This window comes from Malus sylvestris, chromosome 10 (genome assembly GCF_916048215.2).
Source record: "Malus sylvestris chromosome 10, drMalSylv7.2, whole genome shotgun sequence".
Classification (NCBI taxonomy): domain Eukaryota; kingdom Viridiplantae; phylum Streptophyta; class Magnoliopsida; order Rosales; family Rosaceae; genus Malus; species Malus sylvestris.
The window spans coordinates 39488056-39515584 of NC_062269.1; the positions used below are offsets into that span (position 1 = coordinate 39488056).

The following is a 27529-nucleotide window of genomic DNA, read 5'->3' on the forward strand; positions in this document are numbered from 1 at the left end:
ACATCGTGACGGTATACCCATGTTATATAAGTTTTTCTTATCAGTTAGAGTAACATCAACATTTACATTTCCTATATGTAAGTATTTGCGTAACATTTACATCTAAAAACGCTCTAAAAACGAGACTACTCTTTGTGCAAGGGTGGAACTGTACACAAAGCTACCATGGACTATTGGGATAGACAAAATTAAAGATACTATAAACAATTTTGGTTATTTTTCAATTGTTTGAACTTGGTGCCTCAAATTAAACCATGTAGCCACGAGAACAAACCTAGCAACACTAGATTCAAATATATGAAGTCCAGTCTATAGAGGTAGTGAAAGGCATTCAGATCAACTATCCCCCTATTTTCAAGCATTGGATTATGGATTTTAAGGTGGAAATCGCACCTTCAATTTCATTTGTATTAGTAAATGCATAAAAATAAAGAATCCAAATGATTCCAATTCTCGTTCTTGTTGTTGGTACGTACTACGTAGGAGGAGGAGGCAAGCCCACTGATGATTCCAATGTCCACACTTACAACCTCAAAAAGACCGATATGTATATGGAGGCAAGCCCATGAACAAAATGACAACCATGAAATTGAGGACAAACACGAACAATGGAAGACGCCAACTGATAAAAGCAACCGCAACTCCAAATCTTCTCAAGTGCAAGTTCTGGACGCCTTGGCCATGGCGCCACAAGTTATGGATGCCATTGCCGTGGCTCCACAACCAGGCTAGCCAGACCAGGATCTTCAACTATATATAATAATATGCTATTTATATATCTGGTGTATATAAGCATCATTGTGTACTATGTTTCACAAAAGCTGATCAAATGTGATCTGCGTCTAAGCACAGTGACGAACAATGCATTTGACCTTAAAATATAAGCATTTAAGACCTCCAAAGGGCAATAAGATCACATAATGGCGCAGCCACTAAACTTATTCTATTTTATTTTACAGTCTAGTTTAAAACTCACCAGTTAATTAGAAAATACAACTTATTGTAGTTAGCAGGCAGCCTCAGGGGTGAATGTTATTCTCCTCCTTGACAAGAGTTATGTCGGCCCAATTTGAAGCACTACCAGTGCGCGGAATGCTGGGGATTCGCGTGTAAAGATCCACCTGAAACGTCACTCCACAAACTTGTCCATTGTCGTCTTCACGCCTAATTGCCCTTACCTTGTGCATTGGATGAACAAAGCTCATCAACCCACTTCCACTTGTGAATATGCAACCTGTTAGACCATTTAAAACCATTTACTTAGCTTCGGGTCAAGTTGCCGCAAATTCAGGCAGGGAAAGGTAAACGAGGGTCGCCAATTTGGATTTTGGGACTAACCTGGAGGGAAAGGTGAACAAAATTTTCCACAAGCGTCGATGATGATGTCAAGATTGTGTGAGCAGACTAGGGATCCATCACCTGCCATTCCCCAGTGAAGCTCCACGCTTCCATCTCGGTCCTAACATTTGCAAAAGTTGCATTGTGGAAGAAACAACGTTAAAGTTTTCCTTAGCATGTCAAACGATCGAATCATACGTTTCAATTATATTACGTAATTTCGGAAACAACTCACCCTGGCAGCAAAAAGTGTATCAGTTCTAGCATCGAAGAGAATAAATGCGAATTTTCCTTGTAGATCTTTGATGACTTGATCCGGAGGGTAGGGTGCGCGATCTCTTAGGACTTTATAGGCTTCAACAACGACCATAGCTTCTGTTGCTTGTCTTGGAAGGCCGTAGTGTCGTCTCAGGTCAGAAGTGTTTTCCAAAGTGCCTATAAAAATGCAGAAGACATCGTCTAGGACAACAATGCACCTGCAAATACAGAAAAAAGTAACACAAACTGATCAAGTAGCGAAATTCGAGCTTCAATATTGCGTGCAGACTTCGGTGCAAGAAAAGATCTAGACGACTGGATCATATGATGTGAGAACTCGGCTATTTCCTGCAGATCTTGATCAAAATCCATTTGGAAGCTAAACAAGTGCAAAAAACGAAACCAAAAACGAAACCATAAATGCTTTTAGTTTTAAAAAAAAGTGCTTTTAATCATACCAAACAAGCCCTTAATACCTTGGGTGTGGCTGAACACTCTCATTGTCCTGTGACAAAGCCATGAAACTTCCATTAGAAAGGTGGTAAACAGTGGACTCGGGACACGACGACTGGAAAATCTCCAAAATCTCCTCTCTGGTCTTTGCCTTCTCCACCACATTCGAAGGAACCCTCAGCTCCTCGGGCGGTTTTCCGACCGCTTTCTCAAAAGCCGTCAACATTTTTCCGGCTAAACCTCCAACGACACAGAGCTATGAATCGTAGTTTATTTTTCCCAAATGCTTATCTGAGATTCTGAAGAAAGCAAGTTTGCTAGCTTACAAGATTGGTGCGTGTGTTGCGTGGGAATATGCATGTGGCAGCTTTAAAAGACGTGGAGAATGCTGCAGAAGGCAAGTCATATTATTGCCAAAAATATTTTGGCTTCTACTTGGTGGTGGACGTTACAATCTTTCATGGTTAAATTGCAAATTCCGATAAAAATTAATAGAAAATGATTTATGCTTTCAGGCTTCAGCATCTTCTGCATGGAGTTTGAGATTTGTATCAAATTAAAATTTTAATTTTTTCTCCTCCATCCAAGGAGTGACTCTTGTGTTCGACCGTGAGACCATGTGAATTGTTGGATCTCTTTGCAAAAAAAAAAAGAGTTTTCCGTATGGAAATGCTAAAGAGAATTTTTCAAAGTGAGACTCTATAGATTCTTTGACGTCTCAATTTCACGTTAATTCTTGTATTAACATTAAAAAATATTGTACCAAAAATATGAAATGAGAAAAAGTTCATAAAGAACCTCACTCCTTTGTGGATGGGTCAGACACACGGTCTGACTATCGAACACCAAATTTCATCATACTAAAGGGATTTGGATCTCATCCGGATTCAAATTGTAGAAATCCTAAGGATCCTCACATCCTAGTTATTCATTGTGCATCGTGCGGTTGGAAATTATTTAACTTTTTTTTATTTTTAAATTGAACACAAATAGTACCTAACAAAAACTGACGCACGATATACAATGAACAGTTAGGATGTGGGAATTCCCACAAAGTGGATTCAGAAATGAACCTCTTCCATACTAAAGAAAGGACAAGAATTGTCTGCACTCCCACTTACGGTGCCCTCCCGTGCCCTCCTGTTTTGTATGGTCACGGTTAAGCCACGTCAACATTTTATATTACTATTCATTTTTGTCTTATTATCTCTATAAAAAAACAATATAAAATATTGACGTAACTTAACCGTGACCACACAAAATAAGAGGGCACGGGAGGACACCGGAAGTGGAGAGCAGACAATCCTTGTCCCTAAAGAAGAAACTTGGTTAAGGTCCACAATGTTTCGCACGCATAAAGATGCATCGAGTTCAAATGAAAACTTAAACCAAAAAGAATCAAAATGGTTATTAAACGTCCCTTAATTTTCGTGCTTTTTGTTTTTTATGGTGGAAGAAAAGCATCTACGAAATCCAAATTGTGTCAATAGTATTCACATCAATGCTTGTGGGAAAGAGTCAATCAACCAAAAGGAATCAATCCCCCATGAACTAACCGGAAAATATATGCCGGAGTCTCATGTTCAAGATCAGGTTTCTGAAACCCATATCCATCGCAGATTGCAGATTAAGATTTACAAAAGTGTGCGGACACTTCAACCCGGCATAAAACAAAAACCGATCAGTTGACTATCGTTTTTACTTGATGTAAGCAACTGTACAACCGTAATTCGTTGAGCTCTCCGGTTCGTACTTGGCTACTCGTGGATGTTTTTTCAAAATCTCAAGTGCTCTCTCTTTAACCACCCCTGTGCCCATTCCATGTATGACAAAGATAACTGATTGAGACTCTCTACCAGACAGGACCATGTCCAGGAGGTAAGAAGCTTCCTCCACCCTCATGCCACGGAGATCCACTGTGTTCTTTGACGTTTGTACCGCTGGCCCATAGGATACCTCCTCCCCACTTCCGGTTTCCCCATTACGACTCCGGCCAACCTACAATGTCAAATCAAAATGATCAGATTCTATCAGTGAGTTCGATGGTATCCCTCAGAAGCGCAATTACAGACGTTCGTCTGCGCTAAAAAAGCATCTTGCATCTGTTAAGTCCAAGTCCAGTTTTGTACAGGAGTATACATTTGTGTATGCACATGCAAATATTACCAATTCATAACAAATAATTTGTCTAGAACTTGTGTGAGGAGTCAAAACAGATAGAGGCAGGGACGAGTTGTAATCATGCATGTGGAACAATTAGAAGGGATATATACCTGCTGCTTCAAACGTGGGACAGAACTAGGTGTGGCATTCTTATCAGCGCTAGGGATAGCTCTAATATCGCTCTTCTTCAAGCGAACCTTTATTTTACCATATTGTACAAGGACTGTCCCATCATCTCCAGGTGCTTCAGCTACAGTAGCTATCTTATCTCCCAGTCTCTTCAAATAAACTTGCTCTCCCAATCGGGGTGTAAATGACGTAGCAGATGTCTCACTAACCAACAGATCATCCTCAGGAGAGTGAGCTTCAACGACAGATGCAATTGCAGCTTCTGATTTCCTAATCAGCCAATTCAATTGATCAGCAGCAGCAATTTTGAGTCGGTTATCAAACTCCTTCAGCACAGTCTCCATTTGGGATTTTGCAGCCTGCACTTCTTGCTGAACCTGTAGTGTTTCCTTTACCATAAGAGCTCTCTTGCGCAACTCAAGATCTTCTGCTTCGTCGTGAATCTTCAATTTAACAAAAGCAAATAAGTAAGGACATAATGAGCCACACAAAAACAAGAAAAAGAAAAATGGTTGCAGCAGGAAAATTGCAAGAAAATAAGGAGCCTCATAATGGATCTTAAATTTACCTCACAATAAATGTCCATGATATCTGAATGAAGAGATGCAGCCATTTTGGCCTGAGCTTCCAGTCTGTTTCTTTCCTCTACTAACGACCGATATAGCAAACCTTTTCGCTCCTGTTGCTTTTCAGGCATTAACCTCTGCACCCATTTCTGTGCATGCTCAATTACGTGTTGATTGAAACCGATGGATTTAGCAATACTCAATGCATTTGAATCACCAGTACTTCCCCACAGGATCCGGTAAGTAGGTTGTAAGGTTTCTGGAGAAAATTCCATGGCTGCATTTTCAAATTGATTATCCTTTTCTTTCAGGCGACTTAAATCCGCATAGTGAGTAGTCACAACGGCTAAGTCAACACGATCTTTGAGATATAGCAAGATGCTGGCGGAAAGAGCCACACCTTCTGAAGGATCGGTTCCACTGCCAATTTCGTCAATGAGGACAAGTGATTCTTTTGAGGCCACTTCCAATATATTATGAATCCGTGAAATGTGCCCACTAAAAGTTGAGAGATTTTGCTCTAGAGACTTCAATCGAAAAAAACCCATAGTCAGACAAATGAAAACATAAAGAACCTAGGAGTTTCTGCCATAATTAAGGTAAACAACTACCTGATGATCTCCAATATCAGCCAGAACAAGATCAAACCACGGAAGCCTTGGGTGGTTTTTAGCAGGCAGATACATGCCAGCCTTCGACATGAGAGATGCCAGGCCCAAAGTTTTCATGGAAGCTGTTTTCCCCCCAGTATTAGGTCCTGAGATTACAACCACTCTGGTTCCACATCCAATTTTGATATCTATTGGCACTGGAAAATCAGATGTACGACCAGATAAACTTCCAGAAATCATGTTTACACCATTTCCGTTGTTGGAGAAAAGTGGATTTCTTGATGCAAAATCATCAGACAAATTTTTTAAGGATGACTCAACGAGCAATGGATGTTGCAGCCCTTCTATATCTACAGCTGCCAGAAAACCAGCCCCACCAGAATACAGGTCCTTGGAACTAAAAATTGGACATACCCCATTCATCCGCAGAGCATAAGCAGCTCTAGCAAAAGCAAGATCCACTTCCAAAACTTTATCTAACAAATACATTATCAGTACTTCCGATTTCGCAATTTCAGATGTAAGGAAGCTCAAAATGCCGATTTCCTCAGCTCTCTCAGCATTCGAAAGCCTCACTTCCATGTTGTTCAACTCCACCGCCTCTTTAGGTTCCACAAAGTATGTTGCTCCAGAACTACTAGCATCCAAAACTATGCAACCCGGAAGCAAATGTTTGTGCGTGGCCCTAACACCAACGCACATCCTAGCCCTCCGCATAGTCACCAAAGGGCTATCAATGCCGCCCGATTTAAAAATCTGGGTTGACACTTCCTTCAGCAAAGAATCCAGATTTTCCATGTTCCTCTTCCTCTCTGACCTAATGATCTCTAAGTCTTCGCTAGCCGTGTCAAGTATTATCGAAAGCTTGCAATCTATACATACTCCTATCGTTTTCTCTAACTCTACTAGGAAATCACAATCCTTGAGTATTTCGATCAGGGGCAAGTACCTGTTCAAGTACAACTTAACAAAAAATAAATCATAAAAATTTGATTTGTCTTAACATTTTTATCAATTTATCACTAAAATTAAGTACTTCACTAAACCCAATCTAATCAGTGTTCAAAATTCAACCCAAATATATGTTAGATTATTAGGTTAGTGGACGTAGTGGCTCTATCCACTACGTAAACATCGGGTTGTTAATGTAAGCAGTTTTAACTGCATGGCCGAATAAACCCTAGCTTTTAGGGATCAGTAGAAGTTGTTTTCCTTTTGACTTAGTCTTATACCACGTTTAGGATAATGTTTAACGTGGGTTGCATGTTTATCTTTTCCTCCGTTTGTAAGGCTTATATAGCCTGCTTATTCTTTGTTTAATGCTAAGTGAAATTCCTCCCAGTTTACAAAGTTCTCATTCGACAAACACTAGGGTTTAACATTTGGTATCAGAGCCCCCACCTGGGGCTCCTGATCAAAAGCTTGAGAGATAGCAATCTTTTGAGTGCAGAGGTACGAGAATATGGCAGGAGAAGGAAGTGGTTTTGTGCAGGCATCTATTCCAAAACTGGATGGGCATTATGACCATTGGGCAATGCTTATGGAAAATTTCCTACGTTCAAAGGAATATTGGAGTCTTGTGGAGCATGGAATCCCTGCAGGAGCAGAAGGAGCTTCACTTGCGGAGGGACAACGAAAAGTGTTCGAAGATCAAAAGTTGAAAGATCTGAAAGCCAAGAACTATCTGTTTCAAGCAATCGATCGAGCTGTTTTGGAAACAATCTTGAACAAAGATACGGCTAAGGAGATTTGGGATTCGTTGAAACAGAAGTATCAAGGGACTGCTCGAGTTAAACGAGCACAGTTGCAAGCGCTTCGAAAGGAGTTCGAGATGCTTCACATGAAGCCAGGAGAAACTGTAAATGAATTCTTTGGTCGGACCCTGACCATTGCCAATAAGAGAAGGATCAATGGTGACAAGTTGACGGATGTAGAAGTCATTGAGAAGATCTTGAGATCGATGACTTCTAAATTCGACTATGTGGTTTGTTCCATAGAGGAATCCAAAGACTTGGATATTCTCTCAATTGATGAACTGCAAAGTAGCTTGTTAGTGCATGAGCAGCGGATGATTGGACATAGCGTAGAGGAACAAGCACTAAAGGTGACCTATGAAGAGAATTTTGGAGGAAGAGGATGTGGTCGAGGAAGCTTTCGTGGAAGAGGCAGAGGAAGAGGTCGACAGAACTTCGACAAGTCAACGGTTGAGTGCTATAATTGTCATGAATTAGGGCACTATCAGTATGAGTGCCCTAAGAAGGACAGGGAAGCCAAGGCTAACTATGCAGAGGCTAGTAACGAAATGTTGCTAATGGCGTATGTGAATACTCATGAGATCAAAGAAGACGTTTGGTTCCTCGACTCGGGCTGCAGTAATCATATGTGTGGTAAGAGGGAGTTGTTCTCTGAATTTGTTGGAAGTTTTAGAGAAACTGTGAAACTAGGGAACAATACGAGTATGGCCATCCTGGGGAAAGGAAATATTCGACTACAAGTAAATGGCATGACTCAGGTGATCACAGGAGTGTTCTATGTACCTGCTTTGAAGAATAATCTGCTAAGTATTGGGCAGCTTCAGGAGAAAGGTCTTGCTATTCTCATTAAACATGGGAAGTGCAAGATCTATCATCCTGAGAAAGGATTAATCATGGAGACGGTTATGACTACAAATCGCATGTTCATTCTGGCTGCTCAATATCAGCCCAATGATCAAGCATGTTTCAATGCTCTCATAGATGATCCAGTTCAGTTGTGGCACTGCCGTTATGGGCACTTGAGTATTGGTGGTTTAAAGACTCTACAACAGAAGCAGATGGTGAGTGGACTGCCTCAAATAAAGGACTCCTCAAAAGTGTGCGAGAATTGCTTGGTAGGAAAGCAACCAAGAGATCCGTTTCCAAAAAGAAGCACCTGGAGAGCATGCCAAATCCTACAACTCGTTCATGCAGATATTTGTGGACCGATCAAACCTACGTCTAACAGTAAGAAAAGGTATCTCCTCACCTTTATCGATGACTTCAGCCGTAAGACTTGGATCTACTTTCTAACTGAGAAGTCAGAAGCCTTCCGAAGTTTTAAAGCCTTCAAAAGTCTAGTTGAAAATGAAACTGATGCTAGTATTAAAAGCTTGCACACGGATCGTGGTGGGGAGTTCACATCACATGAGTTTGATGAGTTCTGTGTTGAGAATGGGATTCAAAGACAATTGACAGCAGCTTACACCCCGCAGCAAAACGGAGTAGCTGAGCGCAAGAATCGGACCATCATGAATATGGTACGTAGCTTATTAACCGAGAAGAACATGCCTAAGATTTTTTGGCCAGAAGCAGCAAACTGGACAGTTCATGTGCTCAACAGGAGTCCCACATTTGCAGTTAAAAACAAAACACCTGAGGAAGCATGGAGTGGTACGATACCATCTGTAAGTTATTTCAGGGTTTTTGGCTGCATTTCATACGTACATATTCCAGATAACAAGAGGACCAAACTAGATGATAAAAGTAGAAAGTGTGTGCTATTTGGGATAAGTGAAGGATCAAAGGCCTATCGGCTATTTGATCCAATCTCGCAGAGGATTCTAATCAGTCGTGATGTACGATTTGATGAGAATAGTAGCTGGGATTGGGATGAGCATCATCATGAAGATGTCATAGCAGATTTGGAATGGGACGATGAAGCAGATAAGGAACTTGAGACTGATGAAGTTGACAGTCAGGGAGGAGATGAAGATGAACCACATGGAGATGGAAGTGGCACAAGCAATAATAGTGGTTCAGACGAAGTCTCAGAAGCAAACATATCCAGTCCAGCAGAAAGAAGATCTAGGGCTCCACCAGTATGGATGAGAGATTACGTGACAGGAGAGGGATTATCTGATGAAGACGACATGGGGCATTTAGCTCTCTTAGCAGACAGTGATCCAACTTATTACAATGAAGCTGTGAAGAGTGCAAAATGGAGGAAAGCTATGGATGTCGAAATAGCAGCTATCGAGAGGAACAACACTTGGGAATTGACAGATTTACCTCCAGGAGGGAAGACAATTGGAGTTAAATGGGTCTACAAGACTAAACTGAATGAGAATGGAGAGGTGGACAAGTATAAAGCACGGCTGGTGGCTAAGGGGTATGCTCAAGAATATGGGGTTGATTATGCTGAAGTCTTTGCTCCTGTGGCTCGGTTAGATACCATCCGAGTTGTTGTTGCACTTGCTGCTCAAAAGGAATGGACAATCTATCAGTTGGACGTGAAGAGTGCCTTCTTACATGGAGAAGTTGATGAAGAGGTGTTTGTAGAACAGCCACCTGGATATGTGCAGAGAGGTAAGGAGCAGAAAGTTTACAAATTACGGAAAGCTTTATATGGACTTAAACAAGCCCCTCGTGCTTGGTATAGTAGTATAGAAGCTTATTTCTCGAAGGAAGGATTTGTGAAGTGTCCTTATGAACACACTTTATTCATCAAAGTTGGAGATGGAGGTAAAATTCTCATTGTTTGTCTTTATGTTGATGATCTCATTTACACTGGCAATGATGAATTCATGTTCATTAAGTTTAAACAGTCCATGATGAATGAGTTCGAAATGACCGATCTTGGTAAGATGAGATATTTCCTCGGAATTGAGGTATTGCAGCAGGTAGATGGAATATTTATCTGTCAAAAAAGATATGCTCAGGAAGTGTTGGAAAGGTTTAGAATGGAGAATTGCAATCCAGTGCATAATCCCATTGTTCCAGGCACCAAGCTAACAAAAGATGTAACTGGTGAGAAGGTTGATAGCACCTTTTATAAACAGATCGTGGGGAGTCTCATGTATCTCACAGCCACTCGGCCGGACATTATGTTTGTGGTAAGCCTAATCAGCAGGTTCATGGAGAGTCCAACAGAAATGCACTTGGCAGCGACAAAAAGGGTTTTGAGATACTTAAAGGGGACGATCGGCTTAGGAATTCTTTACAAAAGGGGAGAACACACTGAGCTCAGAGGCTATTCAGATAGTGACTATGCAGGTGACTTAGATGATAGAAAGAGCACATCGGGGTACTTGTTCATGCTAAGTTCAGGAGCTGTGTGTTGGTCTTCCAAGAAGCAGCCTGTGGTCACGTTATCAACAACTGAAGCCGAATTCATAGCAGCAGCTTCATGTGCTTGTCATGCAACCTGGTTGAGGAGAATAATGAAGGAATTAGGTCAAGCTCAGCAAGATTCTACAACGGTTTTCTGTGACAACAGTTCAACAATAAAGCTCTCCAGGAATCCTGTAATGCATGGCCGAAGCAAACACATAGACGTACGGTTTCACTTTCTTCGAGAAATGACTAAGAACAAAATCGTGCAGCTAGTTCACTGCAACACCCAGGAGCAAGTAGCAGACATATTAACCAAGCCTTTGAAGACTGATGCTTTCCTGAAGATGCGTGGACTTATGGGAGTATGTCTGGAACCAGTTGTAAACTGATTGCTTAGCAATAGCAATCAGTTTAAGGGAGGATGTTAGATTATTAGGTTAGTGGACGTAGTGGCTCTATCCACTACGTAAACATCGGGTTGTTAATGTAAGCAGTTTTAACTGCATGGCCGAATAAACCCTAGCTTTTAGGGATCAGTAGAAGTTGTTTTCCTTTTGACTTAGTCTTATACCACGTTTAGGATAATGTTTAACGTGGGTTGCATGTTTATCTTTTCCTCCGTTTGTAAGGCTTATATAGCCTGCTTATTCTTTGTTTAATGCTAAGTGAAATTCCTCCCAGTTTACAAAGTTCTCATTCGACAAACACTAGGGTTTAACAATATATTCATAAAAACGAAAATAAAATAATTAATTACTTAAATAATAGACAAGGAAAGCTCAATAGAACCGATACCTGTCCGTACAATCTGCGCCCAAATCCAAGCCCTTCACTTTTTCGAACAATCCCTTCGCGGCAGTCAGCGTCCTGCGCACAGCGCAGAGCTCGTTAATGGTAAGCAATTTGCCTGAGACGGCGGAGCTCACGATATCCGAGACGTTCTCGATGGCCGAGAAATCCGAGGGTGGAGAACCGACGGCCGCGATGGCATCCACCGCGGCAGCCGTCTGATCGAGAAGCTTCTGGCTCTCCTCCTTGGTCCGGCCGACTGGAACCCGGGCCTTCTGCGCGGTCGAGAAGCCCATGGCTGTGGACGCCAGCGCCGAGAGCTGCTTGCAGACCGAGGCCCATTCTAGGGTTTCTAGGGTTTCGGATTGGAGGGAATGCACGAGGCTGAGTCGGCTGGAGTGCGACTCGGCCGAGTTGGAGAGCGAGAAGGAGGCAGTGGCGGCGGTGGCGGTGGGTTTGAGGGCTCGGGCCAAGAAGAGGTTGGCGGTGAATTGCGGTGGAGGAGCGAGTGAGGGAACGAGTTGACTCAGTGAGTTGAACATGGCGGAATTGGTGGGTTTGAGACGAAGGGTTTTTGCATTTTATCCGCTCGGAAGAAAACTGTGGAGGGAAAGAAACGGTAATATTCAGACTCTTCTGGCAGCGGCGTGGCGCCAGTGTTTAAGCACGTCGCTTGGTCGTTCTGCCTTTCCCAACTACATGTCGTTTTTCCCTCTTCATTTTTGGCATACAAGTGTATATTTGGTACAATATTTAAGCCGAAAGTAAAAAAATAAGTGAAAAATATAGAGATGATAAAATGTATACATAGTGTATATTTAAAATTTTTTTTTCTTTTTAATTAGAGATGTTAAAATCACTTGTAGGTGAGGTTTAAACAAAAAATAGCAAAATTTTATTTTGTTAAATAGTTTTTTCATCTACTTTTGATTGACAAAGAAGGTTCTATTAATATGTAGTTTAAATTTAGATAAAAGAAAATTTAAATGGGTTAAAATATCTTTTAAGTTTAGGTTTTAAATCGTTGATTACAAGTGTTTAATACATATTATAATAGATTTTACACAAAAAAATATATTTTGAAGAACATGAATATGATAGTTTGTCGTAATGGTAAGAGAAATAAAAGAAAAATTAACAAAAATGATTCAAATTCTTGGGGGTGCCAGAAAGTCACACGTGACTCAAGAATTTGAAATATTTTTGTACATTTTTCTTTTATTTCTCATACCACAATGAGAAACTATCATATTCATGTTCTTCAAAATATATTTTTCTGTATGTGGAGCCCAACTCGTTTTCTGAGCACCCAGGAATCTGCCTCGTTTTGCATGCTCGGAGCCCGCCTCATCTTATGTGCCTAGGTTTGCCTCGCTTTTCAAGTGAGGTGTCTGCATCATTTTGCGTGTTAGAAACCCGCCCCTTTTTGCGTCCACGGAATCCACGTTGTTTTGGCATGCCTAGAACCAGTCTTGTTTTTCGTGCGCAAGGTTGGCCTCAATTTGTGCGATGTATCCCATCTCAATTTACGTGCTCAATGCTTGCCTAGTTTTGCGTGCCAGAAGCCTATCCTTTTTTCTTGTGAACAGAGCTTGTGTTATTTTGTGTGTCATGGTTCGTCTCGTTTCGCGTGTGTCGAGCCCGCCTAACACCCACGTTTTCTGACAAAAATGCAAATTTTTTATTTTCACAAAATATTTTTCCTGAGCATTAAATTAAATTTTATAAGTAATTTGGAAGTAGTTTTACGGTTTATTGAACAATAAATGTATATGTAGACATCGAAATTTCGGTAAATAAATGTTGACCGATAAATCAAAGTGTCAACGCTCATGTATTGCATAAATTTTACACGTAGCATGTGACTCAACGAAAATTGAAATGAGTTGGAAAAGTCATCAAATAAGACACGTGTCAACACCTGGCAGAAACGACTTATTTCATCTGGGATATTATATTCAAAATTAGGTCTTGGAAAATTCTATAAATACAAGCCCATTTCATTCATTTGGGGAAACCAATTCAACGACCCCTTGAAGAAAGCGTTCATCGTTCATCAACTGTTCATCCTCAAGGATCAACCCCCAACGGCCCCTTTGGATCGACAACATCAACGAATCCGCTCATCCGCTGTTCATCAAGCCCAAGCCTCGACGGCCCTTGAAGGAAGCGTTCATCGTTCATCACTGTTCTTCGAGATCAAGCCCAAAAGCTCTCGAAGATCTTTTCGAGCCCAAAAGCCCTCGGAAATCCGTTCATCACTGTTCTTCAAGATCAAGCCCAAAAGCCCTTGAAGATCCGTTCATCCTCGTTCATCCAAGATCAAGCCTCGACGGCCCTTGGATCAATCGCACATCCCACAAATCAACACCTTACGGAGATCGAATCAGAGGACAAATTAGAGAGAGATTGTAACCCAAAATCATCAAATACAAATATTTGTTTGTGCACGTTGTTCTTGTCTCTTTCGTTTCAGGAATTTTCCGTGTTCACAGTATATTAGTAGAATATTTGAGTTGCAAACTAAAGAAATAAGTGAAAAAATATAGTAGTACTAGTGAGGCCTAAAACATTGTCAAATGGGGTTCTACATTCAATAATCTTAACGGAAAATCTCACCTTAATTTTCAAAACTCCATAGTAAGGTGAAAGTGAAAATAAATTAGATTAAAAGATGATTTATGTACGAATTTGTAAAATCGACTGAAAATTATGAGAATGTACATATGGATTTAGCTCATGTTTGTTTATTGCAATCCAAGTTACGAACATATAATAATTAACTACTACTCAGAACACCAAAACAATTAATTTATTGTTATTCTGAGAAAAAGCATGTTGCAGGAAGGATTTGTTTAATGAAGACTCTGCCGATAAAAAATTAAAAGTCGAACCTGAAGTACGATTTTTTCCTCTTATATTTTCATCTCGTTCCCTCTCCTTCTCTTACATATTATTTTTCATCTTATTATTTCTATAAAAAAATCAATATAAGATGTTGGTGTGGTTAAATCATAACTGTTCAAATAAGAAAGAAGAGAAAGGAAGAGAGACTAGGAGAGGAAAGAATTCTCCTTCCCTCGCCACATTAGTGTTGTTGAGGAAAGAGCACGCAAAAGCAAAAAATAGTGAAATAGGTACCCCTTTGCAAACAAAAAGAAGGGTTAAATTGTACCCGCGGGTAATAGTGCCCGTTTACAAACTGCAAATGCCACGAAAACAATGCCGGTTGTATTCCGAAACAAAACAATTGTTCATTTGAAGGGAAGAACATGATACACAAGATTTCCGATCGCGGTTGGCCACCGGCAAACAGAATTCACTTTCTTGAGACAGGAATTCGAAATCGTTTGTTAGGCTGATGTTGTTAGAAAATCCATAAACATATGATTTCACAACAGCAATGGATCAAAAAGGGTATAACTTCAGTTTCATTTCACTTGTTTTTTTTTAATTTTATTTTTTATCTCTAGTATTACAAGCAATCAGTCCACCAGAACCAATCTCTGATACTCTTCACCGGAGATGGCTGCTTCCATGATGCGATCCGGGCGGATTTCCCCATCATTATCCATGAACATCTTGATCAAGTTCTTGGAGAATCCGCTCAAGAATGCCACCCCAGGTTGGTTCGAAGGCGCAGGCGTAGCCTCCGAGTGCCTCAGATTCCAAAACACTATCTGTGGCACCGCGTTCCCATAACCTCTCTCTTCAAACTTCCTTTTAATTGCCTCGTAATCGGTCTCCCAATCGTTCCCTGTAGCCGAGGATTCATCGAACTCCATGTCGCTGAACACAAACACCCTTTTTATCATGTCCTCCGGCTTCAAGTTCCCCTTCACAGCCACCTCGAGAAGCAAATCAAACACCTTTTGGAAATTGGTGTTGTCCCCCCAATCCATGTCTCTCATGAAGGCACACTTGGCCCGGAGATCATCCCCTTCGATCAAATGCAGCTTAGGCGACGCGCTGAAAGTGATAACCTTTCCTTTCCATGGATCTGCACTCAATTCCGACAACAGAAGCCCCAAAGCTACAGACACGTCCATCGGGTCTCCGTTCATGCTTCCGGAGACATCACAAACCGCCAAGGAATTCCTCAACTTCCCCTGCTTCAACAAGTCATCCACCATTCTCTTCCACTGAAGCTCAGCCACTTGACACCCCCCATCGTCTTGAACCCGATCCTCATCATCGCTATCCATGTATCTATACACCATATAACTATCAATATTCAGAGAGGCTATGATCTCGTACGGAAGCAGAGCACCCGCCGCAATGGTGGACTTACCAGCTTTCACATCGGCCAAATATTTTCCGAACCGCTCGTGATCATGCTTCAAGAACTTGTCCTTGTAAAGCTTCATGGCCACGGAAGCCACCCGATTGTAGGGAATCAACCCCCATTGAGTGGCGGACATATAAACCTCCGGCAACTCCAACGCCTTCCTCAAGGGCACCAACACCTCCTTTCTCAGCCTATCACGAACCCTGTACGCGTAATGCTCCTCCTCCAATTCCTGATACTCGATGTAAGATTCTCGCGGGAAAACCTTCTTCGCGATGCATTCGCAGATAAGAGTTGCCTGATCGAACGAGGAGTCAATTGAAGGGCACCACTTCGCGGCAAGGCTGATCTTCTTGGGCTGTTTATCCGAATTCAAGTGCTCAATGTCGGATTTCAAGCACTCCGCGAAGAGATCCGAAACCCTTTCGTGCAAGAATTGGTAATCCGGGTCGCGCTGGTACCTCTCAACCGCCTTCTTCGCCATGGCCAGAAACTTCTCCTTCCTCGAAGCCCTCACATTCTCCTTTTCCAATCGTGCCCTCTCCGCTCCGGTCAATTTTTTCACTTTCGGTACCCGAGGCTCCTTGGGCTTCTCGGTCTTTGTGCGCTTAAACCTCCCCCTGCTCAGTACACCCACCACGCTGCTCTTCCTCTCCGACCACTGGCTCTTCTGGATCGCCCTCACGTTCAGACCTTCTAGAAGCCGGTAAAGAATCTCCGGGAGGTCCTTAAAGTACCCAAACTCCGCGAAAGAGAAGAGATTGCAGGCTAGGGTTTTGGGGTGGTGGTTGTGGAGCCAAATCGCAGCCGTGTAGAAGTTCTGCTTGTCGGACTTTCCGGTGCCGCGCACGCCTCGGAGGTTGCAGATTAGTTTGAGGGTGGTTAGGGCGTCGTGGGACCAAGCCAACGGGAGCTGTTGATTGAGGTAGGATGCCGGGGTGTCGGGCACGACGTGGAAGAAGAGATCGAGGCAGGGGTTGCCTGAGGAGACGAAGGTGGGTGCGCCGTTCTCGGTGAAGCCCATCGGGGGTCTGACGGTGGTGGCTTCGCCGTAGTAATCGGCGTCAACTGGATAGCTGGAATCGGATTTAGGGGAATTTTTGAGCTCCGGAGGACCAAGAAGAAGACTTGGAGGAGCCATTGACTTGGTGATCGGGAAGTTGTTACTTAGGCACGAAGTTAGGGTTTTTGATATGCCCTTTTTTTTATACAGGGAAATTGTTACTTAGGCACCAAGTAATTTCTTAGGTGTTTGGGAAACAGTTAAGCCGTCTTTTTATAGGGAAATTGTTACTTAGGCACCAAGTAATTTCTTAGGTGTTTGGGATACAGTTAATATTGCCAGCTGGATTTTACAAAGAACTGCAAAAAAGATCATTTGAGATTTTGTTTCGTTTTCAGAGAGTTGTTTTTTAAACTACTTTAATCTATGAAAATAAAATTATTGATTGACGTCGCGTTTGAAAAGTGTGTAATTCGTTGAAAACTAAAATCTATTATCCACAACATGCGGCTAATTGATTTGTATTTGCATCACTTGGAATCGTGTCTCCGTTTGAATGAAGAATACTTGAAATTACTCAGACAATGAGCCGAAAATTTTGAGCCGTATATAAAATCGAACTCGCATAAACTATTGTGGAAATCCTCAGTAGTTACATTAGTTACATTGGCATGTCTTGCAAATTGTAATATTACAGATCTGGGAAGCAACTGGCCTGGCTATGTACACTTCAACCCTAGAGATGAATGCCATGAACAGTGCTTAACAGTGGCAGAGCCATACGTGAATGAGATTTGATCATACAAGCATATATGCACGAGAGTATGTGTGCGATTTTGCTCGTCAATCGACAGTTCTTTTTCCGCCCTCAGTTCGCCAGAATTGGAATGCCGCAGAGTGCAGGAGCATGTTTCCCCTCTTTGAAGACAAGGTTTCCTCTTACAAATGTGGCTGCAACTCTTCCAGATAACTTGGTCCCCAAGTATGCTGAAATGCCCTATACATGGAAAAGGTAACACGTGAGAGTAAAACACTTGCTCAACGCGATGAACTCCGAATTAGGTTGAATGGATAGAGGTTCTTAAAAATGTGATCAAGGAATATTGTATGTACCGGATGTTTAACATGGGTGGGAAATTCATCACCGAGGTCAAACTCCACATCCGGATCCCATACTGCGATATCAGCATGGTTCCCGACTGCAATTGCCCCCTGAAATTTGGAATTCAATTGGTGACGAGACATAAATCGGCTTTGAAATTCTAGTTTTCTTGATGCATATATGAAAATACACGCGTCTGCATGAAAGTTGGCTAAAACAAAGCAATTTTTCCTATGCTGTAAAACCAAACTTCAGATTTGAGCAGGAAAAACTGGTGACAATTTCACCTTCAATTTTTGTCCAGCAAGCCTGGCCGGCCTTTCGCTCCACCATAAGGCTAACTGTTGTAATGTCACTCCATATTTCTTGCCATATGACCATGTCACAGGAAGAACAAACTCCAGATGTCCCCCCCCCCGAAAACAATGTCAGTTAGTTCTGAAACAATGCAACTTTTTACATTTAATGCAAAAATATGCCAACCTGCAAAGATGATATGCCACCCCAAGCCCTCAAAAAGTCTCCGTCGTTGAGAAGCTTAAGTTCTGGCACAGTTGGTGAGTGATCAGAGCTTAGCATGTCAACATGTCCGTCCTGAAACAAAACATTGAAAACCAAATCAAACCAATTTGACAGTAGATAGCAACCTTGCTTGCTTAAATTAGAGTAGTTTGGAAAAATCGCTTTGTAAGGGGGCAGGGAAACAGAGCATGATTACATGCCAACAAAGCCTCCCACAGTTTTTCCTTGTTGGCTGCATTGCGGATGGGTGGAGAACACTTGAAACGTGTATCTCCATCGCGAATCTCTTCTGCTGAGAAAGCTAAGTAGTGGGGGCACGTCTCAATAGTTAGACTATCACCACCACTTTTTGCTTCCTGTGATAATGCAGAAAAAGGCAGTTGCATTGCTTAACCTGGACAGAATTTAGAAACTAGATAACCACACTTGTAAAAGACTATACCTTAATAAGATCTAACGAAGAGCGTGCGTCTGACAAGTGAACAATGTGAAGATGAGCTCCTTCTGCCAGGCCACCAATTCTCGTATCCTTTGTCAAGGTCAAGAGATCCCTAATTGCTGCCTCTTCCCTGATTCCGAAACAGAGGAAAAACAGAACAATTTTAGTGAGGGAAACTGCAATATCAAAAAGGATTTGGAATTTGAAATTCAAGCCATTGGAGCGACCGATATCTTACCAAGAAGGTGGCCTGGTCTTGAGATATGTCAAATAACAACGAGGATCGTTACTACCACCTTCAACTCCCAAGTCGCTTTCGAGCTCTTGTGCTTTCTCTGCATGTACAAGTAAAGGCCTTCTGTATTTTGCTAGTACAGCTAGTCCCTCCTAAGGAACAAGTAATTGAAAAGAACGCAGATTTTTTAAAAGACATCAGAACTGCGCAAACAACGTTTCATCTCATGAAGCCAACAGATGCAGCGATACAATAAACAAATAACACGACAATTATTTGATTTTAATTAAACTGCAAGGCAAATTAGATGTTTTATGTGATAGTGGAAGGGATGAGTCTCATGGAACAAACCTTAATGTGACTGGCATTTGTCATAGGAAAGTCGTTAATCCCGGATGGACACATGAAAGACTACAAAAACAGACGTTGAAAAATTCATCAGAAGAGACAATTTGCGGATAGAACACTGTTTCCTAATGCAAGAAAACAGAAAAACTGGTCCACATTCGATCGACACAAACCAATTATCAAACTCAGAAATTTCTTAACACCTAAAGACACAAGAGTCTGAATTAATTGCTAAGACCCTTACTTGTAACACAAGAAATATAATGGAACAGATATCTCTCTACGCACAGATTTCACTACTTGAACATTACCTTTAGACCAAGAACACCGGCATCTAAGAGATCCTCGAGAGCAGATGCGTTGAAAGCATTTTCAGGAACAAGACCTCCCCAAAAACCTGTTCACAATGTACGTAAATTTATACCGGTTCTAAAAAAAATTAGCATAATTGTATCCCCAACATATAGCTTCAAGTTCTTACCAACATCAACGTAAATTCTGCTCTTCGCTGCCTTAATCTTGAGTTCCAAGGTCTCTCTAGAGACGGTTGATGGCTCACTATTTAGAGGCATGTCAACCAATGTTGTTATCCCGCCTGCAAGAAAAGTAATCCATTATCGATTTCAAACAATCCACGAAAACACAAGAACGGAGCAGAGTTTGCATACCAGCAGCAGCAGCTTTTGTTCCTGATGGAAATCCTTCCCATTCAGCTCTTCCAGGATCATCGAGATGTGCGTGCCTGAATCAATGCAATCAACGCGTTTAAGCTCCAATCAAAAACCCGATGAAGAAAGCTTTCCCATAACTGTAGGATTACATCAAGGCTCATCCTTAAGGTTGGTAATGGATGAGTTAACAGGACATATTCAAGATGATATTCCTTGGTGTATGCTTTTCGCAGACGATATAGTGTTGATAGATGAAACTCAGGAAGGGGTAAATGCAAAGCTTAACCTTTGGAGAGAAGTGTTGGAATCTAAAGGTCTTCGCTTAAGCCGATCAAAGACAGAATATATGGAGTGCAAGTTCAGTGCAAATGGAGGCCAAAACGAGTTAGGGGTGAGGATCGGAGATCAAGAAATACCAAAGAGCGACCGTTTTCGTTACCTAGGATCTATCTTGCAAAAGAACGGAGAATTAGATGGAGATCTCAACCATAGAATACAAGCTGGATGGATGAAGTGGAAGAGTGCATCCGGCGTGTTGTGTGACCGCCGTATGCCACTGAAGCTCAAGGGAAAATTTTATAGGACGGCAATAAGGCCGGCGATGCTGTATGGCACAGAATGTTGGGCGGTGAAACATCAACACGTACACAAAATGGGTGTAGCGGAGATGAGGATGCTTCGTTGGATGTGTGGGCACACGAGAAAGGATAAGATTAGGAATGAGGATATCCGGGGTAAAGTAGGAGTAGCCGAAATTGAAGGAAAGATGAGAGAAAATCGGTTACGGTGGTTTGGACATGTGCAAAGAAGGCCTACTGACGCTCCGATTAGAAGATGCGACTATGGGACAGAGGTTCAGGGCCGAAGGGGTAGAGGAAGACCTAGGAAAACTTTGGAAGAGACTCTAAGAAAAGACTTAGAGTACTTGGATCTAACGAAGGACATGACACAGGATCGAGCACAATGGCGTTCTAAGATTCATATAGCCGATCCCACTCAGTGACTTGGATTTTCCAAGTCTCCAACCGAGAAGTTTTCCTCACTCGGGAAATTAAGGGAACACTACCCCAACCTACATGCTCCACTCAGAAAGCTTCACCATACAAGTTTCAACAAAAGAAAATTCAAAGAACTTAGCGAAGAAGGCTTTGGTGTATTTAACACAATACGTTGAAATGAAGGAAAGCTTATTTATTGATATCCCCGATAAGCTACAAATATGTACATATACATGAGTCAAAATAAACACACAAGAGGGAGCCTTCACAAAGGTTGCTTAGGAGAAGTCTCAGCAGTCGGTAGAGCCCCAGAAAGAGAAGGCACCGGAGGGGGATCATTTGGAGCCTCAGTACTGGACAGAACCCTAGAAGGAGGAGGCATCAGAGGTTGATCATTCGGAGCTTCATTACGCGGTACAGCTCCAGAAGACGAAGGCAATAAATGCCTTTGGAACAAACCCACAAATCTCTGATGATCAAGTAAAACCTGACCATCAGTTTCCTTCATCTGGTCAAGCTTCCTCTTCATGTTTGTAGCATAGTCATGTGCGAGCCGGTGCAACTGTTTATTCTCATGCTTGAGCCCTCTAATCTCCTGTTTGAGACTCATCACTTCAGCCGCCAATGATTCAACTTGGCGGGTTCGAGCAAATAGGCGTTGGGCCATATTAGACACAGAACCTGCACACTGAACACTGAGAGCCAGGGAATCCTTAACAGCTAACTCATCAGACCGTTTAGAAAGTAGTCTGTTATCTTTAGGAGTGAGAAGGTTCCTGGCCACCACCGCAGCGGTCATATCATTCTTCATCACGGAATCCCCAACGGTAAGAGGACCAGTAGGGGAGACGAAGGATGGGCGCCATATGTTGTCTGGAGAAGGCGGGGCTGTCTCTTCAACAAGGTTCAAGTCAAAACGACGGTCGGAGGGGCCAGACATTTTCAAAGGTGTTGAAGAGAGAAGAGGTCGGACAAATCAAGATCTTAGAAGTGCAAGAATGAAGCTTCTACTGGTGGAGATTCAAGTGTGCTTTGGAACTTAATGCCAGCCCCTATAAAAATCTGCACTCGACGGAGCTTCAGAAATCGAAGAGGCGCCTGCTCAGAAATCGAAGAGGCGTTTGCTTTCTCAAAAGCTGGGCTGCTTAGAGATCACGAGGGTTGATCTCAGAAATCGAAGAGGCGTTTGCTTTCTCAAAAGTTGGGCTGCTCAAAGACCACGAAGGCCGATCTCAGAAATCGAAGAGGCGCTCGCTTTCTCAAAAGCTGGGCTCCCCAGAGACCACGAGGGCCGATCTCAGAAATCGAAGAGGCACCTACTTTTCCAGCCTTGTCAGCACCTGTCACACGCACACTCAGCTTTGCGGAAATTATGGGCATTCTGTAGAAGACTTCTGGGGAAGTAGAAAACACATGAATCTTACTGTTCAATCACCCACTTCCCACACGCAACAATAGCTCATGGGTACCACAGATAACTTTGCCAAAGTTCTCTGCCAAAGTTGAGCACGTGAAGCTTGCAGCTCCCACTACATCGCTCTGACCAAGAAGGGTAAAAGAATAGCAAAGAAACAGCACTAACAAAGTTTAGACCCATAAATTTTGAAGGTCTAGCTACCATATTATTACCCACAAGGGTAAAGGAACAGTACCACTGCTGGATAATTGGAAAGTCCCTGTGTGTCAACCTCTGTGCTTCGTGGCAAGGTAGACTAGCAAACATGCCCAACCTTTACTCACATTCGAGAAAACACTCCCAATAAGATTGCTTGCTCCAAAATCGAAGAGGCACCGTCCTCCGAATCTCGAGAGCCAGACTCCCAACATGACTACTTTCTTAAAAATCGAAGAGAGGGTAAAGGAACAGTACCATTGCTGGATAATTGGAAAGTCCCTGTGTGTCAACCTCTGTGCTTCGTGGCAAGGTAGACTAGCAAACATGCCCAACCTTTACTCACATTCGAGAAAACACTCCCAACAAGATTGCTTGCTCCAAAATCGAAGAGGCACCGCCCTCCGAATCTCGAGAGCCAGACTCCCAACATGATTACTTTCTCAAAAATTGAAGAGACACTGCTCCCCTAATCTTCGAGAGCCAGACCCCCAGCATGATTGCTTTCTCAAAAATCGATGAGGCATCGTTCTCCGAATCAATCGAAGAGGCGCTCGCTTTCTCAAAAGTTGGGCTGCTCAGAGACCACGAGGGCCGATCTCAGAAATCGAAGAGGCACCTACTTTTCTAGCCTTGTCAGCACCTGTCACACGCACACTCAGCTTTGCAGAAATTATGGGCATTCTGTCGAAGACTTCTGGTGAAGTAGAAAGCACATGAATCTTACTGTTCAATCACCCACTTCCCACACGCAACAATAGCTCATGGGTACCACAGATAACTTTGCCAAAGTTCTCTGCCAAAGTTGAGCACGTGAAGCTTGCAGCTCCCACTACATCGCTCTGACCAAGAAAGGTAAAAGAATAGCAAAGAAACAGCACTAGCAAAGTTTAGACACATAAATTTTGAAGGTCTAGCTACCATATTATTACCCACAAGGGTAAAGGAACAGTACCACTGCTGGATAATTGGAAAGTCCCTGTGTGTCAACCTCTGTGCTTCGTGGCAAGGTAGACTAGCAAACATGCCCAACCTTTACTCACATTCGAGACAACACTCCCAACAGGATTGCTTGCTCCAAAATCGAAGAGGCACCGCCCTCCGAATCTCGAGAGCCAGACTCCCAACATGATTACTTCCTCAAAAATCGAAGAGACACTGCTCTCCGAATCTCGAGAGCCAGACCCCCAGCATGATTGCTTTCTCAAAAATCGATGAGGCATCGTTCTCCGAATCTCGAGAGCCAGATACCACAGACCACTTTTTCAAAGTGCTCTGACAGAGTTAAAACATGTGAAACTGGCAGCTCCCACTACCGTGCTATGACCAAGCAGGGTAAAGGAATAGCATTACTACTTGTTGTTAGGGAGACTCCTATATATGTCGACCTCCATCCCCAACGGACAGGCAGACCTGCAAAAATGCTCAACCCTTCATCATATCTGAGAGGGCACTCCCAACGAAGCCTTTCGAAATATTCAGCTTTCTTTCCCCCCGATAATACCTCTGCAAACAAGCTATACTAGAGCAAGAATATCTCATATCATCAGGGTTAAAAGCAAGAGTATCCCATATCATGCTTTTTCCCTGTCTTTTCCTTTGGTCTTGTTTTTACCTGCAAGACAAGGAGAAAGAGAGCAATCAGTCAGCACTTGGAATCAAGCTTCCAGCCAGGAACTGACTGCCTGGAACCCCTTACCTGATTACTTACCTGGCATTGCTCTCGAGTACTCATCTTCAACATCTTATGTTTCCAGGGAAGATTCCGCATCTGCTTGAGGAACAGATAGGGCAAGTGCGAAGGATACAAGGAAGCATGTGGAGACAAGCGTAACAGCACACGTGCCGATACATCCATTACTCTATCAAAAGCAAAAGTATCCCATATCAGCAGGGTGGAACGTACTCTAGATTTGATGGACTTGTTTTGACCCTCAAATTCTTCAGTCGGCCTTATACTTTGGAGGAAACCAGAAAACCCTCCAGCTCAGTTCAAGAATAAGCCTGTGGAAAGTTACTTCTTCAAAAGCAAAAGTATCTCATATCATCTCTTCTCATTTTTCTTCTCTTTATCCTTCATGCTGCTGCAAGATGGGGAGAAGGTGAACAATCAGTCGGAGCTCTGATTGCTTACCTTGTCTGTCACCTCTTTCAGCAGACCCCCTAGCTCGGCGACTTAGGGGACTCCTACTACATGGTTTGTATCGCGCTTGACCAAGCCTGAAACTACAAGTAAGCTTCAAGTGAAATTGATACATTACCTTGTGCATCTCCACCAGTTAAAGATACCACCCCTGGATGGAGGAAGAGTACTTCCAGAGAAGATGCCACATCTACTTATGCCACATCTACTTATGAGACAGATAAGGCAAGTCAAGACGACACCACACTCCGATATTTAGAAGTTTCGTGATTACGAGATCATTCTCCCACAATATTTCCGAATGTCATTTGTACTAAATCATTCACTTGTACTCACTAAAGGAGAGCTTGAACCTATGTACTTGTGTAAACCCTTCACAATTAATGAGAACTCTTCTATTCCGTGGACGTAGCCAATCTGGGTGAACCACGTACATCTTGTGTTTGCTTTCATATCTCTATCCATTTATATACTTATCCACACTAATGACCGGAGCAATCTAGCGAAGATCACAAAAAGCGACCGTTTTCGCTACCTAGGATCTATCTTGCAAGAGAACGGAGAATTAGATAGAGATCTCAACCATAGAATACGAGCTGGATGGATGAAGTGTAAGAGTGCATCCGGCGTGTTGTGTGACCGTCGTTGGCCACTGAAGCTCAAGGAAAAATTTTATAGGACGGCAATAAGGCCAGCGATGTTGTATGGCACAGAATGTTGGGCGGTGAAGCATCAACACGTACACAAAATAGGTGTAGCGGAGATGAGGATGCTTCGTGGGATGTGTGGGCACACGAGAAAGGATAAGATTGGGAATGAGGATATCCGAGGTAAAGTAGGAGTAGCCGAAATTGTAGGAAAGATGAGAGAAAATCAGCTCCGGTGATTTGGACATGTGCAAAGAAGGCCGACTGACGCTCCGGTTCGAAGATGTGACTACAGGACAGAGGTTCAGGGCCGAAGGGGTAGAGGAAGACCTAGGAAAACTTTGGAAGAGACTCTAAGAAAAGACTTAGAGTACTTGGATCTAAAAAATAGCCGACCCCACTTAGTGGGAAAAGGCTTTGTTGTTGTTGTATAACTTACACATCAATCAAGCCAGGCATGACAACAGCCTCTCCATAATCCATCACATTCTCCAGCCTGATTTTCCCATGCTTTTCCTCTTCTTTAACAATGGAGGCAATCTTCCCATCCATTATCTCAACTGTTCATTCACACATTTCATAAACGAAAACTAAATTATAATTTGGTGTCATATTGCGTGCTCGCCTCCTTCCACACGAGTTGAATTCCCTTCCCCGTAAATTAGTATAGTTTAGAATATCGTCTTACCTGCTCCGGAAATGACCCCTTGAGGTGTCACAATGCGCTTGCTGGCGATCCAATAATGTTGGAAAGGAAGCAGGCTGCAACTATTCTGATATTGCTGTAAAATAGAAAGATCGATCGAACTCCATTAGAATGGCATTTAACTTCTCACTCTATTACGGCACTAAAAGTTCAATGCATAACCAAAGATGAAATATTTTGTGTCACGCGACTCAAAAACGAGCTCGTTTCTAAGTGCTTTTAAAATGGTTAGAACCCAAAAATATTTTATCTAAAAACCCTTTCAATCATTTTAAAAAACAATTAAAAACGAGTCCGTATACATACTTGATACTGTTCAACTAATTTTACATCACGAACATGATAATTTTTCTCATTTATACGATGAACAGTATGACATGAACATAACATAAATATAAGAGCTCGTTTGGATGTGTTTTTGAAATGACTAAAAACGTTTTTAGTGAAAATGTTTTTAGAACCAATCATTAATAAAGATGCAAGTAAATGATGTAAGATATATATCATCTTATTCGATGCCACAAGGTTGCAAAAACCATATAAATCATAAATTAAAAAAATTAGTTTAGATCGATAAATAATATCAATTCAACAAAATAATAAACATTAAAACAAAGTATCTACATAAAATAGTGTTTGGTTGGCGAGAAAATGCAGAGAAAAGGAAGAAAATTTAATCTAATTCGAACTTTTCCAGTATTAACAGAAAACCAATAACTTAATAAGATTTTTACATCATTAGAATCGGTAAAAAAAAAATACATAAATACAACCCAACGAAATAAACAAATGAAAAATGGGAAAAAAAATCGAATTAAACTGCATGAAAAAAGAGGTTAATTTTGTCATCAGACCTGGGAGGGATACTGGAAATAGAAAAATACTATGAAAGAAGCGATTAATGTCAGCAGCGGCAGAATCCTCCATTGCACCGCCTTCATTTTTATCTCTCACTCCACTGATTCTGACTGCAAAACACACTCTCTCTCTCTCCTTTCTCTGTTCTTTTTCTTTCTCTTCGCTCTATTTATGCAGTTTAATGGACCAATGGGAGCTCTTGGTTTTAGTTAGACGGTGATGGGCGTCCACGTGTATAATCTGTATTCCTTCGCAATTAAAAATTTCTCATTTGGACTGTCCGTGTGCTGATAGAGATTTTTCAATGTGACCGGTACACGAGTGATACATCACATGTCGTTAAACAAATTGTGGGATATACGTGCAAAAATGTTAATAACTTAAAAAATAAAATTTCATACTATTCGTATTAAAACACGTAATGTACTACTTGTGTTTCCGTTATAACTAAAAATTTGCTTGGTGATGTTATCGATTCCCTGTAAGGTTCAAGAACCCGGGAGAGATTCCAGAATCTTTGATTCCTTCCCAACAAGTGGGCTTTGTCGTAGCATGCGTTGGGTACCCGTATCCTTTTGATT

The 27529-nt window shown here is 42.0% G+C and overlaps 5 protein-coding genes across 8 annotated transcripts in view; 1 reads left to right on the forward strand and 4 right to left on the reverse strand.

The window, feature by feature from the left end:
- LOC126587202 (DNA-directed RNA polymerase II subunit RPB2-like) overlaps positions 1–21182 on the forward strand; it is a 74744-nt gene extending 53562 nt beyond the window's left edge. Inside the window, exon 18 of the mRNA XM_050252230.1 lies at positions 20567–21182. Within this exon, the coding sequence (XP_050108187.1) occupies positions 20567–20987 (421 nt within the window). The 3' untranslated portion in view covers positions 20988–21182. The remainder of the gene's footprint in view (positions 1–20566) is intronic.
- Positions 826–2399, reverse strand: LOC126587220 (stem-specific protein TSJT1-like). Its single transcript, XM_050252257.1, has 4 exons — positions 2073–2399; positions 1574–1814; positions 1339–1459; positions 826–1234 (listed from the first exon to the last, which is right to left on the reverse strand). Exons 1-4 carry the CDS (start codon positions 2273–2275, stop codon positions 1020–1022), a joined length of 780 nt encoding a protein of 259 aa, XP_050108214.1. The 5' UTR covers positions 2276–2399; the 3' UTR covers positions 826–1019.
- Positions 3515–12076, reverse strand: LOC126587204 (uncharacterized). The gene is made up of 5 exons (XM_050252232.1): positions 11383–12076; positions 5519–6467; positions 4910–5434; positions 4323–4784; positions 3515–4047 (listed from the first exon to the last, which is right to left on the reverse strand). Exons 1-5 carry the CDS (start codon positions 11916–11918, stop codon positions 3748–3750), a joined length of 2772 nt encoding a protein of 923 aa, XP_050108189.1. The 5' UTR covers positions 11919–12076; the 3' UTR covers positions 3515–3747.
- Positions 14606–16885, reverse strand: LOC126587206 (uncharacterized). The gene has a single exon (XM_050252235.1). The coding sequence runs from the start codon at positions 16803–16805 to the stop codon at positions 14862–14864; it is 1944 nt and encodes a 647-aa protein (XP_050108192.1). The 5' UTR covers positions 16806–16885; the 3' UTR covers positions 14606–14861.
- Positions 17255–27079, reverse strand: LOC126587208 (allantoinase-like). 4 transcript variants are annotated; one of them, XM_050252239.1, is made up of 14 exons: positions 26945–27079; positions 26073–26166; positions 25824–25944; positions 19982–20055; positions 19795–19908; positions 19625–19710; positions 19317–19376; positions 18969–19117; positions 18734–18860; positions 18492–18647; positions 18253–18363; positions 18057–18167; positions 17781–17879; positions 17255–17664 (listed from the first exon to the last, which is right to left on the reverse strand). In XM_050252239.1, the coding sequence occupies exons 1-14, from the start codon at positions 27029–27031 to the stop codon at positions 17536–17538; spliced, it is 1518 nt and encodes a 505-aa protein (XP_050108196.1). In that variant the 5' UTR covers positions 27032–27079; the 3' UTR covers positions 17255–17535. The 4 variants fall into 4 exon arrangements, with proteins under 4 accessions (XP_050108196.1, XP_050108198.1, XP_050108197.1 ...); XM_050252241.1 differs by lacking the exon at positions 18492–18647; XM_050252240.1 differs by lacking the exon at positions 18057–18167.
- Between the last annotated feature and the right edge of the window lie 450 nt (positions 27080–27529).

Coding starts and splice junctions, on each gene's coding strand:
- LOC126587204 (XM_050252232.1), bottom strand. CDS start 11,918: ATGTTCAACTCACTGAGTCAACTCGTTCCCTCACTCGCTCCTCCACCG. Junction 6,468..11,382: donor GGCGCAGATTGTACGGACAG/GTATCGGTTCTA, acceptor GTACTTGAACAG/GTACTTGCCCCTGATCGAAA. Junction 4,048..4,322: donor TCCCACGTTTGAAGCAGCAG/GTATATATCCCT, acceptor TTGACATTGTAG/GTTGGCCGGAGTCGTAATGG.
- LOC126587208 (XM_050252239.1), bottom strand. CDS start 27,031: ATGAAGGCGGTGCAATGGAGGATTCTGCCGCTGCTGACATTAATCGCT. Junction 19,711..19,794: donor CAGAATTTACGTTGATGTTG/GTAAGAACTTGA, acceptor CATTGTGAACAG/GTTTTTGGGGAGGTCTTGTT. Junction 18,861..18,968: donor AAGACCAGGCCACCTTCTTG/GTAAGATATCGG, acceptor TTTCGGAATCAG/GGAAGAGGCAGCAATTAGGG.
- LOC126587206 (XM_050252235.1), bottom strand. CDS start 16,805: ATGGCTCCTCCAAGTCTTCTTCTTGGTCCTCCGGAGCTCAAAAATTCC.
- LOC126587220 (XM_050252257.1), bottom strand. CDS start 2,275: ATGTTGACGGCTTTTGAGAAAGCGGTCGGAAAACCGCCCGAGGAGCTG. Junction 1,815..2,072: donor AGTGTTCAGCCACACCCAAG/GTATTAAGGGCT, acceptor CTGTATTTGCAG/GTGCATTGTTGTCCTAGACG. Junction 1,235..1,338: donor TTGTTCACCTTTCCCTCCAG/GTTAGTCCCAAA, acceptor ATGGTCTAACAG/GTTGCATATTCACAAGTGGA.